Raw genomic sequence first — 16,247 nt, forward strand, 5'->3', positions numbered from 1 at the left:
TGGCAGCAGCAGCGCTCGTGTCCCACGCAGGGAGCAGTGCAGGCTTTGGCTGTGGTGCCAGGGGGAGAGAACCATGGCACCCCCAGGAACACCAAGCTCTTACCTTGGCACGCTGGGAGGAGCCCGGCTGGGCCGAGAGGGAACCTGGGGGGGTCCTGCGTGGCCTTCGGCACTGGGGAACGGAGGCAGAGCTCCCGGGCGGAACGGGACCGGCGGAGCCCCCGACTGGGGGCCCGGGGAGGGGATGGCAGGAGCGGGTCCTCGGCCAGATAAAGGTCTGGTGGGGGGGTTGTTCAAGGTAGGTCTCCTCGGAGTTGAAGGACTTGGAGGAGGTGATCTGGTGAAATATCAGAAATTTTAAAAGTTCAGTAAGGTGGGGGTACGGGTTTTGGGTTTTCTTTGATGTATTGTATTTTGCTTTAAACAAAAGTTAAAACTTATGACAGATGGTTTTGATTGGCATTTTCCTTTGCTGTCAGTGTCAGAGGATCACATACAATTAAGACTCACGTGTTTCCCACTGACAGCATACAAGCAAAGAGGTGAATAAAATGGATTTTATTATTCAAGTCCTAATAATGTTTTGTTAAATGGAATTTCTAGGACATGGAGCCTGATGTGCTGAATTATTATAACAGCTTGCAAAAGGAGGCCAAGTGGATACACAACTGGGATGACAGAGGCAGCTGCTATTTGAAGCATCAGAGAAGCTGTAAGTCCACAGCATGGTCTTCTTGCAAGGCAAATATCCTGTCTGGTGCTCACATAAGCATACCCACAGAATAGGTGGGTATGTTTATATATATAAACATATTCCCATATTATATATGGGAAAATGTTTTGATTTTCCTCACAGATGTCGTTAAGACTTGGAGGAGCATCTTCCTAAAAGGACAGGCAGGCAGGGAGCTCCTGATCTTGTTGGAACCCTGGTTACTGAGAATCTGAGACTTCCTGTGTTGACAGGCACTGACCCCCAGGAGAACACTGCATTGACCTGAGGCTGTGGAGAAGGCTTCCAAAATGGAATGACAGAATGGGGATTGTGGGTGTGGAGTTTGAATAGAGGGGTGTAATATCACATGGTGGAAAACTTAAAGCTTTAGAATATAGTAAATATATATTAAAAAAAGATAGAAGTTTAAAGACAGAATTTAGTCGTTCTTCTTGATAAGTTTGAATAGTATTGTAAAATTAAACTTAAAAATCCACATTACAGGCCATGACTAGTTAGTTATTAAGTTAAAAGTAAAAATAATTTAAGTGTAATTTCTTAATTAGACAGTTTACCCTTAAAAAGCCTTGTAGAAAAATAAATACCATTCCATTTTTAGTTTGCTAGAGTGAAGCACTGTAGAACTCATGGTTTATAAAACAGTGATAGGGATAAAAACTAATAAACATCCAAACATAAAATACCATCTCACACATTTAATCCCAACCTTAAACAAAAAGAAACAAAGACAGTGGCAGTGCCCCAGACAGTTAGGCTGACCACTGTGGCATTTACATTTTTTGAACATGATTTTTTTGCCTAGGGTTTTTCTCCTGGGAAGTTGAAAGGTAGTGAGATGTTTCAGAGAAAAGAAAAACAATTCTTATTTCATTTGGTTTTTTTGTGTTGTGCTTATGTTTGGAGGTTGTTTATTTAAGGTGATTGCTTGATTGGGCTCTGGTGTGAGTTGTTTTGACTCATTGGCCAATTAGGGCCAAGTTGTGTCGGGACTCTTTTCAGAGTCATGAGTTTTTATTATTATTTTTTTAGCATTTAGTAAGGATTTTTTCTGTATTTTTTAGTATAGTGTTGGAACCCAGGACATTCCTCTGGCTGCCCTGGAGGGCTCGAGACCCTGGCAGGGGGCTCAGAGACCTTGGCATGGAGTCACAAACACCTGTGCCTTTGATTTTAGCCCATGGAAACAATTACCAACTTTGTGTGAGGATTTACAAGCCATAAGAGTTTGAGTAGAATGATAGTTAATTTGTCACAGGGTGAAAAAGTAGAATTTTGGGAATTTAGAATGGGGGTTCAAGAGGCAAGATGGAGGAATCTGGGCATGTCCTGTCCTTCTTCTTCCTCTTGTCTTCCATCTTCTGCTGTGATGGTGACACTGTTTGATTCGTTTAGAGTGGAGACAGACTGTCTAACATAGGTGATGGGTATTGGAAAATTATTGTAAATAAAGCACAGGTAGTTCTTAGTATAAAAATTTAACACCACCCCAGGGGCAGGGACTGTGCCACAACCCGACCTGCTGGACAAATCCCAGCAGGTCAGAGAAGGAATGTGACAGAGCACAGTGCCTGTCCTGGTGCCATGGCTGCTCACCTGCGTGCCTGCTGGAGCCAGGAGTCATCCACGGGCGGGGGAGCAGGGGTGGACACGGTGCTGGTGCTGATGTCCCCGATGATGGCCAGCGCCTCCTGCAGCGCCTGGTACATGCGCAGGGTCTCATCCCGCCGCTGCGCCTGCTCCGCCGACTCCTCCATCAGAGTGTTCTGGTCCTCAGAAGAATACAGGTGAGCCAGCAGCTCTGCATTGATAAATTCTTTTACCTGTTTCATCAGTGGGAAAAATGTGTATTTTATGATTGGCTTTTCACAAATATTAAAATGAATAGTATATGCGTTATGTCAGAAAGTTGTGCTGTATTAATTCTCTTAAGTAGTGTGTTAAATATAGTTTTAGGTTATAACATAATGCTAAAATAGAAACTATGCTATGTAAGATACTTTTTTTAAAGAAAGGACTCACACCAAGATAGCAGCCACAGGACACCTGAATCTTTCAGAGAAAGAGAATTTATTGCTCCATTATCAGAAGAAACGAACTTCTTCCTGCCTGGCTCAGCCCTGAGACGCCATCAGGATTCAGAGGAAGAAGCTGACACTGCCCAGACAGAATCCTGTGTTTGAATGGAATTTATGCATCATGGATGAGGTGCATGAATAGCAACACTTTTGCTCTTAAGGGTTAATCCTCTGTTAATGTGGGTCCTTTTTCAGGCTTATTTTGCCCAGGAAGAGGTACACAGCCTGTCTGTAGCTCTTTGTTTCTACTGTCTCATATTGTCCTAATCCAAATTGTCCAAATTTTTATTATTCTAATTATATTGCTATTTTTATAACCATTTTATTACTATTAAACTTTAAAAATTTTAAAAACAAGTGATTTGCATTTTTCACAATCAGACAGAAAATAAAATAATCCAAACCACCAAAGAAATAAACAAAAGTCTCTGTGGAAAATACAATGCTGAACAAATATAGGGGAGATCAATGGAAGCAGGAGATTGAATCACTTTCTCTTACTACATTACACCAGCTCTCCTGCAATTCTGCATCTCTGAGGTGACACCTCTGCTTACACTTCATTTCCCAAGAGCTCCCAGGAGCCAGCTGCCATTTTGGGCTATTTCTAAAGGGCTGACTGGGAGGTAAATGGTAAATAAATTCCCGAGGGAATGGGAATTTTCAGGCTTTATGACATACCTGTCAATTACTTTCTTAGCAACAATTTACCCTACTGTAGACAGTGTCTTTCATTTCCAGCAAGTCTGTCAGATTCTGAATAACCCATCCACACACATTCAAACTGAAGGGAGAAGTCTCCAAGTAATCTAACTTACTATATTGATTTCCTGCTATGTCTGCCTTGGTTATGGAAACCTGGGCCACATTAAGAGACATAAAAAGCTAGAGGTACACTGATTAAATAAGATTGTAGTAAATAGACCAACTGCTGACCTACTAAATCCTTGCATTTGAGACTTGGTGCTGTTCTGATCTATTTCTCATCTGGTGCTTTGCTCCATAAAGCTTTTTTGAGCTGGAGGTAGCGATGATAATACATTCCCAGGATTCTGATTACATAAACCTGAGCTCCATTTGCTCATGGGTTTGTGCTAGTTTTGTGATTTAAAGGCTGACAATGAGACTAAGGCAATGTTTGTGTTTAGACAAGGTCAGTGAGAGCAGTGAGCCCAGCCAAGGGACCCTTTTCTGGTCACCAGCAACGAGCAGGCAGCCAGGACAGAGCTCAGAAGGAAACAAAACCACATTGCCTGGGCTTGGCTGTCATTTCCCATTCACGTATGACAGGAGATGCACAAATTCTTAGCAAAGCCTGCAACATTTTTCCATGAGTTTCATGCTGTTTTCCAGTAGATGGTACTGATCAAGAGCCAGAGTACACTACTTTCCTTGTGATTGCCAAAAACTCCACATTAAAAACAGATATCACAGTTAAACAGCATCACATTCTGCTTGATGAAATGAGCATTTTAATGGCATCACTTCAAAAAAAGAAGTCCTAAAATTAGATTAAGGCCAGAACTGATTGTAAAGGCATTGTTAAACCACAAATATCTGTTTGAAAAAAATCAGCCTGTGACAATTATCATGAGAGGTCCCTGTCTGTCACTGGCAGAGGATTTGAGTAACTCCCTCCTCTGGAAAGGGAAGACTGCTGTGTTAAGGATGGATCTTGGATCAGCCTCCTGCCCTCCTATGCTGTACTAGACAGAGGAAGATCTTCCACCAGAGCCACTTTCTCCAGCTTGGAAATGGAGGGAAAAGTGATGCTTACTCATGTTTGCTCCTTTCTGGAAAGCAGACTCACAGGAATGGTTTAAAACATTTTTCTTCACAGACCTGCAGTCAAAGCTGAACCATAGCAAGCATCCAAATGCCAGTGCCCCAAATCTGCCCTGGCACCCTGAAATGGGGCAAGGTGGGCTTGGAATCTCCTCAGTGGGAAGACAACACATGGCACTGCCTCAAATGCAAACACAACCCATTCCTGGACCTGCAGTCTGGCAGTAACAAGTCCTGTGGAGTTTTTCTCCTCAGCTGAGATCAGTATCAGCCCTGTTTATGGAGTATACACTGACTACTCTTAAGACCACCCCTCTTGTATAATCCAGGATACCAAGGCACCATGAAATACAAACTTGTGTATGTGTTTTTTGTTTGGGCATGTTTGAATTGGTAATGGTAACTCAATGCTGTTCTGTGTGGTAAATGTATTTTCTTTTAAGGTAATCAACATCCACCCTAGGGGAAGAACAAGGGATGCACTTGGAACACAACAATGTAGGCTTAGGCCCCAAAATATGCTCAGGGACAGCATGTAATTATTTTCTGTACACTGAGTTTGAATCTGATACTTTCCTTGAATTCTAAGTACTTGTTTATGGGCCCACAAAGTGGAAAGGAAGTTCTAGGAAAACTTGGGAGGTTGCAATTGTCATGGAAACAAATTCCTTGGGATCGATTTGTTTCCAGAGTTTTGGAGGCAACATGATGGGGCAGCAGAAAATGCAGAATATGTTGATTAAGGGGGAGGGAAAGTGTTTTCACTTAACTCCTGGTGTATGGGTTGGACTTATGAATACTCCAAGGAACACACACAACTTCACAGGACCCACCTTCAATCACAGCTCCACTCCTTTCCAGATCTTTGCACTATCTTTTGGCAGGGCTCAGCACTCTTGATTCGGCCATTTCTTTCTCTTTTCAATAGCCCTGATTTTTAAAAATTGCTATTTTATCTATTGTTTTCAATATGGTATTTTACTGCCTATGCTGTACAGAAAGAAATTCATTAATGCTTCTATGTCACTTTTCACAGTTCTTTAAAATGTTTGGATTCTTTGCCCCAGATTTAACCTCTAGGATGGAGGTGTAGGCCTCAGCTCACTAGGAAGCCCAAATGCAGCTTGGGACGATGAGGTCAGCTGAAAGCTTGGTGATATTTTAAGTGTGTGGTTTCTGTGTGCCAGTCTGGCAGGTTTTATCAGTGTCACCAACAGCTGATGAGACTGAAAGCACAAAATCTCACAGTAATCTACTTCTGAGAGAGAAGCACACACTTCAGAGACCCCTAAACGGTTCCAGATGAGGAGGTGAGTGGCAGAAAATTTAATGTAAGCTTTCAAAAGCAACTGCTCACTGAGCTCTGCTGTTTATGAAATGAAAGCTAAACCCCAGCCTTTCCAAGGGCACTGGAGATAGGCTAAGTCAAAGCAGTGAGCTGCTAGCAATGATCTGGAAAGAGCAGTGAGGACACACACTCAACTTCTGAAGTCTAGAGCAGGGCTGATTTCCAGAAAAGAAAGGCTGTTCCATTGTTCCCATGGTTTTTTGTAAAAACTCACCCATGACTAGAGCATTACTTACATTCTGACTCCCCTAAACCTGAAGAAGTTTAATGAAAAATTTCTTGCCCTCATGCAAAAATTCTGCTCGTATTAAATGTACAAGGAAATCCCACTGAAATTTCCTGTCCAACCACCTAACTCTTAAGTGCAACACAAATTCCACAGGGCTAATGAAATCCATCAGATGAAGGCTAAAGGTGGCTCTGAGTCAAAAGTAAATGCTACCTTCTAATCACATTTGCCTCCCAGCATATTGCACTGGTAAAGGCTGAGTGGTTTGATGACCTCTCAGAACTAGCAGGGGCTCTGGGTCCCATCAGTAATTTGTATGGCAGCAGTGGCACTAATATTAAGCTCAGTTTTCAACAAGGTCCATTCAGAACTCTGCCAGGATGTGAAGGCTGAGATCCCACTGCAGTGGAAAAACAACGGTATCTCAAAGCTGGTTTTAACCAAATAATCTTCAGATCTAAGAAAGACACACACAATAAATCAACCAACCACATCTGCTTATCTAAACAACAGTGTCCAAAGCCTCCAGATTTATTCCTTGGAAATGGTAACCTGAAAATATAAAGAAACCCAAACAAAATAAGAACTGCTTTATGAACCCTGACAAAGGCCTGCAGATGGAAAACCAAGAAAGCACAACTCTGCTCTACTGCTCTCACAGGCTGCCCACACCAAGCTCCCACTTCCTCTTCCTGTTATATCAAAAGCAAGACATCAAATAAAAACCAAAATAAAACTACCTTGATTTACCTTTAAATAATAACTTATGTTCTGATTAAGATGTAAATGAATTCTTTAGGATTTTGGGATAAGCACTCAAGGCAGTGTGCCACCCTTTGAGAAGGCTGCAGAACTTCCAAGTACTATGGAATATTGGAATATTTTATCCACGAGTGTGACATTAATTCTTCTCTTTAGTAGCTGCTGTTGCTGCTGTGTTCCAGAGGGGTGTTTGAGAGTGAGAGATCTGACAGACACATTGAACTGATTTAGAACTGTGGCTGCTACTTACATTATTGATCATGAGGTGCATGATTGTTTTCGGGATCAGATCTCGGATACATTTGTTAATAATGGACATGTAGGAGTCCACAAGATTTCGAATTGTCTCCACCTGTCTTTCCAGCTGGGGGTCCATTGAAAAATTATCTGCTTGGCCATTCTCTTCAGTTTCAGTCTACAAAGAAGAAAAAAAAAAAGCCTTTCAGATTTAAGTAAACTTGAAACATATTGGGGGAAAAACCCCTGGACTTACACTGTAGTAATCCAGCAACATAACTCATACAAACACTATCCACAGGTTAAAATATGAAGTCTTGGCTTGTTTAACATTAGAGTTCAGCATCATGAAATTTGGACCTTTATAGTTTAATGCCAAATGAGACCTTTTGCACAAAGCACATGTACGTATTTCTACACAAATTTGTAATTTTATGTTAGAGAAAGTTTTCGGACAAAGATGCACAGTGGTAAATGTCACACCAAGAAATTATTTCAGATCACTTACTGCAAAACTTATTATCAAATCTTTTACCATTCACATTCAGCCAGCTGGACCCACACAAGAAAGCAGCACCATAAGTCTGGATTTTTAATTTTACCCTTCTGTGGGTTAAACCCACCTTTGTTATTTAAAGCTGACTTATTTGTGACAAATTTTGCAGTTCAGTCTCCAACCTGTTAGATGTGAATAGCACCTATATAAACAAAGGGATTATAAAAGATAACAGCAAAAGAATCATTGCTTCCAATGCTCAAGGCTGAATGATACATTTGTGGTCTCTTTTTCACTGGATAGAAAAAAATCTTCTTTGTATGCAAACAGCTGACCTAATTAAATACCAGGAACCTTAACTGGAAGCTAAAAGGCCTACACTTTGTCTCAATCTGGCCTGTATAAATATAGGAAAACCTAAAAGAAAAATAGTAACCTTTTGGTGAAAATCAAACTGCTGTCTGAGGCTTGCAGATGCCAAAAGAATGGAATTTCTACCCAGAGAGTACAAAGAACAACATTCCCCAAACTCTGATATCAAACTTCTCCCTGAAAACAACTGCCAGAGCATTAATAGCACAAACTGTAAAATCTAAATCTGAGTTCCTGAGTACCTGAGTATGCTTCTGTGGGTACCTAGAAACATAAAATCATAGACCCACAAAGTGCTTTTGGTTTTGACTTCAGCCAAAGTGCTCCAGCCTGGCAGCTGATGTTGTTCCAACCCCCCTTGCAGGCAGGGACGTCTCCCACCACACCAGGCTGCTCAGTGCCCCATCCAGCCTGGCCTTGGACACGAGGAACACAAAGAAACAGAAAGCACTTGCAAAAACTGAAGAAGCCAACAAGGAGAATGAGTTGTGTATCAGCCAGAGCCCTGCCAGGACAGCTCAATTTACAACAGAGCTTTTAGCTAAAATTGGCACATGGCTGGTGCTTTAAACATTTCTGGAGCAGCTGAGATCAGTATCAAACCCACCAGTGAAAGGCCATTAGAGCTAAATATGCAAACATGTCACCAAAGAGGCTTCTCCCTGCAGGAAACTGGGCCAAGAAGGGACTCCTGGTTTCATGTCCTGGTGCAGGCTCTGCTTCTGCTCATGCAGCATTGCCAGGGAGAGCACTTGGAACCTTTTCAACTACAGCTTGGTCAGTCCAGGCTAAATGAAATGGAATGTTTGTCATGTGTTAAATTCTAGTTTTGTTAAGAAATGTACCTTTTAGAAACAAAACTGAGTGTTTGTAAAAGAACTTTCGAAAGTACGGGTGAATTACTGGAAAAGCAGCTGATCTTTACAAACAATTAGCTGTGCTTCCTAAAAATCCTGTGACTGTGGAGGACACTGAAGGGGCTCTTGATGAAGGGGCTCTGGTTTTCAATGCTGTAATATTGGTAGACACCACCTTAAAAACCTTAATCTTTTTGTTAATAAACTGCATGTAGCCAAAAGTCACAGTGCAAAGACTATTTTCCTTAGCCTCCATGTCTAAAGAAAAACTAATAGTAATTTTCCCTGTGAAATACCAAAGAAATAAAAAATCATACATCTCTCATATATCTGCAGATTTTAGCCAACTACAGACCAAAATGCCCCCTTCCCAGTTCCCCCCTATTTGACATCTATTCTCTTTCTTTTCTTCTTTGCTGTCTATATAAAGTGCAGTTTGTTCATGTATTTTTTCCCCTTTTATTTTTTTTTCTCTTTAAATTACAGATTGCAATAAGATTCCTAACTGGCTAAGCAGCAAAGTGACAGATGTTTATCATTATCCTCATCAAGAGAATGTAAAGTAAAAATAGTAATTTGTCTCTGATCTTTCAGGCAAAGGGTAATAGTCTCTTGTTTGAAACTAACAGAGCTGACTTCATACTGTTGATTTATTTTCTCTGAAATCAAAAAAGATCAATCTTTCATTACTTTACAGTAATTTATTATGAAAGCTTCTGGCCATAGTATTCCTAATGATTTGATGTCTCAACTGAAGGCTTTTCATGCCAGAAACCATCTTGTTTGCATGGCATCATGCAGATGGAAATCTGCTTCCAGCAGGTTTCTGTGCCCTCCAGGACCCCTCCAAGCATTAGAAACCTTTCTCTGCTCAGCTGCCTCAGCTCTGTGCCAACAGCAGCAGCCAGAAATGAGGGTACCTGGCAAGGCTGGGCATCCCAAGTGACAGAGATGCCCTATTCCACCTCCAGGCCATTGTTTCACAGCAGCTCTTGTCTCTGTGAGCCTCACAGTGACCCCACCTTCAGTGCAGGTCACCCCTCAGCCCCTGTCCCTGTTTCTTACAGCATGGCTCCTGCAGTGAAAGCCTGCTCAGGGAATAAACCCAAAGCAGAGCACAGGAGCAAACCCTGCCAGTCTCTGCCCACTGCTACCAGCATGGCCAGGCTGAGCAGGAAGGGGGAACAAAGAAGGTGCAAACAGCTTTCCATGCCTCCTTTCCCAGCCAAGGCAGCCCAGTCATTTCAGCTCCTCATCCCCAAGCCAGAACTCACCAGTTCCAACAGCAAGTGTTAAGTGACAGCACATGAATCTGGACTAGGTTTTTAGTCAGTTGACTCTTGCTTAATGCTGCTATTAATTGTTGACAGGAATGGAATATTACTACTTCAAAGGAATGCAAGTGCAATTACTTTAGGGAGTTCTGTAAACCTCCAACAAAGAAAGCTAAAGAAGAAGCTAGAGTGCTAAAAAACAGGTAAAAGAAATGAATTCATCTGGGAAAACTCTAAATCAGAGTATGTGATGGAAACACGCCAGGGCTACAAAGAAGCAACAGGTAAAAAAACCACAGATGAGGAGAAGGTAAGGTGGGAGCCAAGGGGGTGCTTCCATGTACCCTTCCACACACCCCCAGACATCCTTCCCTTCTGCTCCCTGCACTTTAGAAGACTAAAAATACAGATCCCTTGCACTCTGCTGTGGGCTCACCTGTCTGAAGCTGCTCTGGGATCCCTGCAGAAAAAGGTGCTACTGAAACCCGAGGTACAGCTCTGCTGCTCTCCAGCTTCCCTGCATGCACACACCTGTACTGAGAATGTGCTAAGGATTAACTAATGTGTCCTACAAGAGCAGACTAAAAACTGCCTGTGAAATCCAAACCACTGAAGTTTGTGGGAATTTTACTGTTGGCTGCAGTGGGAAGAGGATTTCATCATTTCTACCACAAAAGTTATCGATCTTCTGAAGATTGCGAGCTCTCTGCTGCAAGAGGAATGATTTAGTGTGGTACTGGGGATGCAGTGCAATCCAAAACAAAGGAGTAATACCTTAGGATATCAGGGTAATTTTTCTGATTGTAGAAATTATAAGCAAGTTCAAGAATGTCCCAAGGAAATTTAATGAAAAGTGATTCCTTTTGAAATTCACAGCAAAACTGGGTAACACACTGAAAACAGTCTTGAGCTGGCCACACAGAGAGAGCAATACTTCTAATTTCCATGATTTCATTACATTCAGGGCAGCTGCCAGCATATTTAAGAATGTCTTGTATAACATTCCTGATGTCAGTTCCAAGAAGGAGCATTTGTCTGGCATTTTCATTAGAGAAGTTTATCAACCAATTTTCTGTAATCAAAAAGGCATTCTATTAACAGTGACCAGGAGGAAGCAGACTGGAAGGTGACTGACTCAAGGGTAAAAATCAGAGCAGCAGCAAAGCAATGCTCTGTGCAGTACAAAATATGTCCATGGCTGCAGTAAGAAATTGCTCATTTAAAAGCTATTTTCAGCTCTTTCATTTACAGTTCCAAGGTTCACAACAGCAACGACCACCTGAGAATTAATTATTCCAGCCAGATTGCATTTATGTTTTAATTCACAGCTGCTGAAAATACATATAAAATCTATTTTATGTATCCCTGTCCAAGTAAGTTTTTCTTTAATGCCCCAACACTCAGCACACTGCAGTTGTCCTAACACCCCCTGCTTTTCCCTAAATCTTTGCAATTGATTCTCTCTTCATTGCAGTTAGATGCTGGATATATAATTTAGCTAAGATCCTCTCAGCTGTACATAGTGTGCCTTTTGCCAGAGGACTGCTGAAACCACATGATGGCTTCACACAGTGAGGTTTTCTTACTGGAAGGAACCACAAGTAAATGACAATAGATTACTTTTGTGTATTTACAACAAAGCAAGCAGCAGAAAAAGAACACTTCCCGGGCAGCTTGGAAGCTGTCCTTTTCCCTCACAGAGGGTGACTTTGCCACTCCCTTCCATGCTTTCAGCATGTCCTGACTTTGTACTGCTGTTCCCTTTACTGAGCCACCCACAGGCTGCCCCTTTCAGCTGCTGTGCCTTCATTAGCAGCCTGGAGCTGCTCTGAGCAGAGGTTATGATCTGGCTTTCCCTCACACACAGCATCTCTCTCACTTCATAACCCCCAGAAGAATGATACACCCTAGTGCAGTTTGGTTCACGAGTGTTTCACTCCCTGGATTAGCTTAAATAATCATTTATTCCTGTTCTTCTCTGTGGCTACAGACATTGCCCAGGACAGACCATGAGCTAAATCCTCCTGCTGAATGCACACACTGTTCCCCAGGTACCTCCAGGCCTTTAACCATCCCAGACATTCCCAATCTGGCAGGCTCTCTCCCTGCCTTACTCCATGGAGAAGCTGCTTTGGAACTGTGACCTGGGAGGAATGATGTATTACCTGAACTCCAAGAAATCTGGACTTACTTCCATCTCACAGGTTGATAACTAATCATGGCAAACCAATCCAACCTCCTTTTAGAGCAGGGATTCAGATCTTACAGGTATTAACACAGATACCACACATCTCAGAGCTCAGTAAAGCTTTCTGCCACCATCTCAAGTGACATTTTCATTAGTGGAAGTGTGCTTTCCCTGCAGTTCATGCTTGCATGCTCATTGCCATAGAAAAGCTGTCAATGGCTCGCTGGCAAAGTGGAGAACTGTACCAAGGAGACTTTTCTATGGAGTTTGGTTTATAATGGGCTTATTAAAGCCTCAATGCTCAGGATGGTGGGTCATAGCCTGGGCCTGTTACAGGTACAGATGAGAAGAAACTGGAAGAGAGTATGAACAAGTTGGATGACAGGACACAGTTCACAATGACCTAGAGAAACAGGTTCAAAATCTAAATGAGTTCATTCTGAATAGAAAGTATTTGATTTCACAGATTCTTCTCAGCTGGAAGGGACCCACAAGGATCATCAAGTCCAACTCCTGGCCCTGCACAGGACACCCCAAGAATCCCATCATGGGGTTTCTTAGGCAGGAATAAATCATTTAGATGTGAGAATGGAGCAGTTCAGCAGAAAAGGAGCTGTGTCCACAGTGCAATATAAACACAGCATGAGTCAATAATATCTTGCTGTTAAAAAATCATGACAAGAATTGTGCAGCCAGTGCTGCTTATCACACCACCAGAAATTTAAGGAACATTTTGAGAGTGTTCACATGAAGCCATTGAAGATGGTTCAGGGCTCTGTAAAGTATTCCCTGAAGGGAAAAGGTAAGATTAAATTGGGACTGATGAGTTCACAAGAAATCACTCATGGAAGGGTAGAGATGAGCATCTTTGCAGCCAGCAAAAGATGTCAAATAAATATTTGGAATGTGTTTTACAGTAAGAAGAGTGAAGCACAGAAATAGATGGATTAGGAGAGCTGCAAATCCCTTCCAAGGATTGGAGCAGCATCCCTCAGAAAAGACTAGGTACAGAGACTTTTCCTTGAGAAGAAGAAATAGGCAACCTCTCACATCCCTTCCATCCAGCAGGTGCTACTGGGTGCAAAGTGGTGTGAAATTACCCACTGCAACAAGAAAAGGGATTTCTGAAACAGCAAAAAAAAAATTTAATTACAGTACCTTCTACTTTTTCTTCTATGGAAAAATCAAGTAAAAAATAAAACCTTGCTGTGAATTGCTTTCTCCCCTCCAAGAATCTGCACTCCAATTTCACCATTTGCTGCCGTGTACGTCTCTCACACAAAGGACTTTTACATAACCCTCCCTCCACTGCAAGTTTTGACTGAGGGCCAACAGCTGCTTCATGCCTTTCAGAACAGACTGCTGGACAAGCAAAAGCAGAAAGAGGCTGGCATAAAGAAAACAGCACCTTTGTTTATAAAACAAATACTACTGTGGAATTTGCAAACTTTTCAGTCAAAGAATTTCCTTGTCATAACAACGCATGAAGTGCCCCATATTTATAAGAGCACATTAGAAAAAAAAAATCTAGGATATGAGATACTATTGGCATGGTATTTGCTATTATTTCAGTGTAGAAGGATGTCAGTGGGTATATTGGGAAGTCACAAACATGGTGAGTTACCCTGGAATTCATCATGATGATGATGACTCAAAGTGCAACGATTGGCCCAGATGATGTTCAGGCTGAAATTTATTGTGGATTTGTTACCAAATGCATGAAACACATTCCCAGAGCCAGCAGCCTGATCCAGCAGTGGCCATTAGTGAGGGGAACAGGATCATGTGCTGTGGAAGGAGGCAATCAATGGGTGGAGGCATCAGCCGGACATGTCAGGATTAAAGGATTAAAGCTACTGGCTGTGGAATGCAGTCCCCTAAGAACCAAAACAAATACAAATCCCAGAGTTTCTACCAAAGAGGATGAAAACAGAAAGCAAGAAAATTAGTCATCCACGAGGCTGATCAGGGAAGTATTACAGGAAGACTGAAATCACACCTTGCCTCTCTTCTCTGGTATTTACCTCCCCTCAGCAGTAGCCATGCAAGAGAGGGTCACTAACAAAATTCTCCTAATTCCAGCAACAAGGCTAAGCTGAAGGATTCCTTTAGGAACAAGGAATTTTCTTATTCTTGAGATTAAAATGGGCAAGTAAGTGCTCAGTGCACGGACAGGGGCTGAGTGAAATACCTTGGCTGAGATGAAATGTTTAAAGTGCAGCTTACAATTTAATGTGTCTGTGTCTAAGAGCTGCACTTTTTCCACCAAATGTGATCATTTCAGTGGTAGGTACCCAGAATAATGAATTAAAATCATAATTCTGTTTGAAATTAATCCTTTACTGAACTCCTGTTCTGTGGTCCCTCTTCATTTGTTCCAGTTGAGGTGGTAACTTCTGGGTACTCAGCAGCCTGGTAGAAGTAAGTGTGACTAGAGGAGGAGGAGGAGGAGGAGGGCAGCAGATCCCTGTGCAGATCCCTGTGCATGCTGGGAGGGATGGGCTCGGAGGGGCCTTGCAGTGGGGGAGCTCTGTACAGCATCCAGTGCTGGGCTCTATAAATTCCAACCTTGTCTTTGATTTTTACTTGATCTAATGCAACGTGTCCCCTGTAACTCTGCTCTTTTCCATCATTAATGGTTTCTAGGAAAATATTCTGAAATTCTGCCCTGATAAGCACCTAGACAAACTTGATGTTTCCTCTCTGAGGCACAAAAGAGGACGTTAAACTGTTTTCACCCCCACATCCCTGGAGCCATGAGAAGTACCAGATCTGTCTCTGCTGGGCCAGACTAAGCCCTGGCTCACCACAAACTCAGTGCAGCACCGACAAATGATCTCCACAGTAAATGATGCAAATAAGAAATGTCAGCATGTTCCAAAATTCCTCACTTAATCTTATTGCCAGTTGTATAGTCTGGATAATCAGTAAATAAATCCCTCTAACTTTGCTCAAATCCTTAGGGGCTGAATACACAGAGAGCACTTTCTAATTCATTCTCATTAACCTTCCCAGCTCTAAACAAAGTAATTTCCTACTTCTCTTAGTGTCTGAATTTTCCACTGGCCTCTGCAACACCTGATTTAGCAGCAATGATTTCTCACTTGTGATTTCTCTTTCGAGCTGGCATTGTTCTTTTTCCTCACACATATGCTTGCTGGAATAGCACGAATCAACAAGATTTAAAACCTCCCATTCTTAAGTTTGAAGCCCCTGAAGGGAAATTGCAGTTGTGATGCCAAGGAACACAGCCGTACGTTATTTGACTTTTCCTCGGCCAGGCTGACAGCACAGGGGGAGGAAGGGAGGAAGGAAAGGGGAAGGGAGAGGAAGATGGCATTTTAATAGCACCCACACTGCTTTCACACAGTTGGATCTCTGTGCTCTGGAGCAGCACCATTTCCTTTCCCTTTGCCTCACTTTCAGCCAGCACTGCTCAGCCAGCCTCTATGGGAAGGGTTCTCAATCTTGTTTTCCCAGCATGGACCACATCACAGGGCAGAAATCTCTCTTGTGGACAACCCCCTAGCCCACCTTTTACCCCCCATTTTGACAGCCCATTACCAACCCAAGCCTTGCAGGGACCACCCCACCCACATCCCAGATGTGACTGTATGAGCCAACATTCCTGCCAGGACAAGATGGATTATCTCTCCAGCTCTTGGCCCAATTCTCAGAGTCACTGTAGTACCCACAGAAATTGCCTATCTGAAAAAAAATTAGTAAGAAAAAGGAAGGTATTTAATCTAATTTAGTAAGTGGACACACAAGAACCAGCAGCATCTTATGTTGACAAATCTGCCTTTCTCAGATGTGAATCATATCTCAAGCATAGCTTGGCCAGAGTCCTCATCAGAACATTTTATTTGATAATTCAGGTCCTAAGAT

General features: G+C 42.3%; 1 protein-coding gene across 7 annotated transcripts in view; it reads right to left on the bottom strand.

The window, feature by feature from the left end:
* DNM3 (dynamin 3) overlaps window positions 1–16,247 on the bottom strand; it is a 170,811-nt gene that overhangs the window by 18,202 nt on the left and 136,362 nt on the right. For all 7 annotated transcript variants that reach the window (XM_077181929.1, XM_054638439.2, XM_077181931.1 and 4 more), the window contains 3 exons: window positions 7,186–7,350; window positions 2,330–2,556; window positions 104–337 (listed from right to left, as the gene is read on the bottom strand). In XM_077181929.1, coding sequence (XP_077038044.1) covers window positions 104–337; window positions 2,330–2,556; window positions 7,186–7,350 — 626 coding nt within the window. The remainder of the gene's footprint in view (window positions 1–103; window positions 338–2,329; window positions 2,557–7,185; window positions 7,351–16,247) is intronic.

Source organism: Agelaius phoeniceus, chromosome 8, assembly GCF_051311805.1.
Source record: "Agelaius phoeniceus isolate bAgePho1 chromosome 8, bAgePho1.hap1, whole genome shotgun sequence".
In the NCBI taxonomy this organism is placed as follows: domain Eukaryota; kingdom Metazoa; phylum Chordata; class Aves; order Passeriformes; family Icteridae; genus Agelaius; species Agelaius phoeniceus.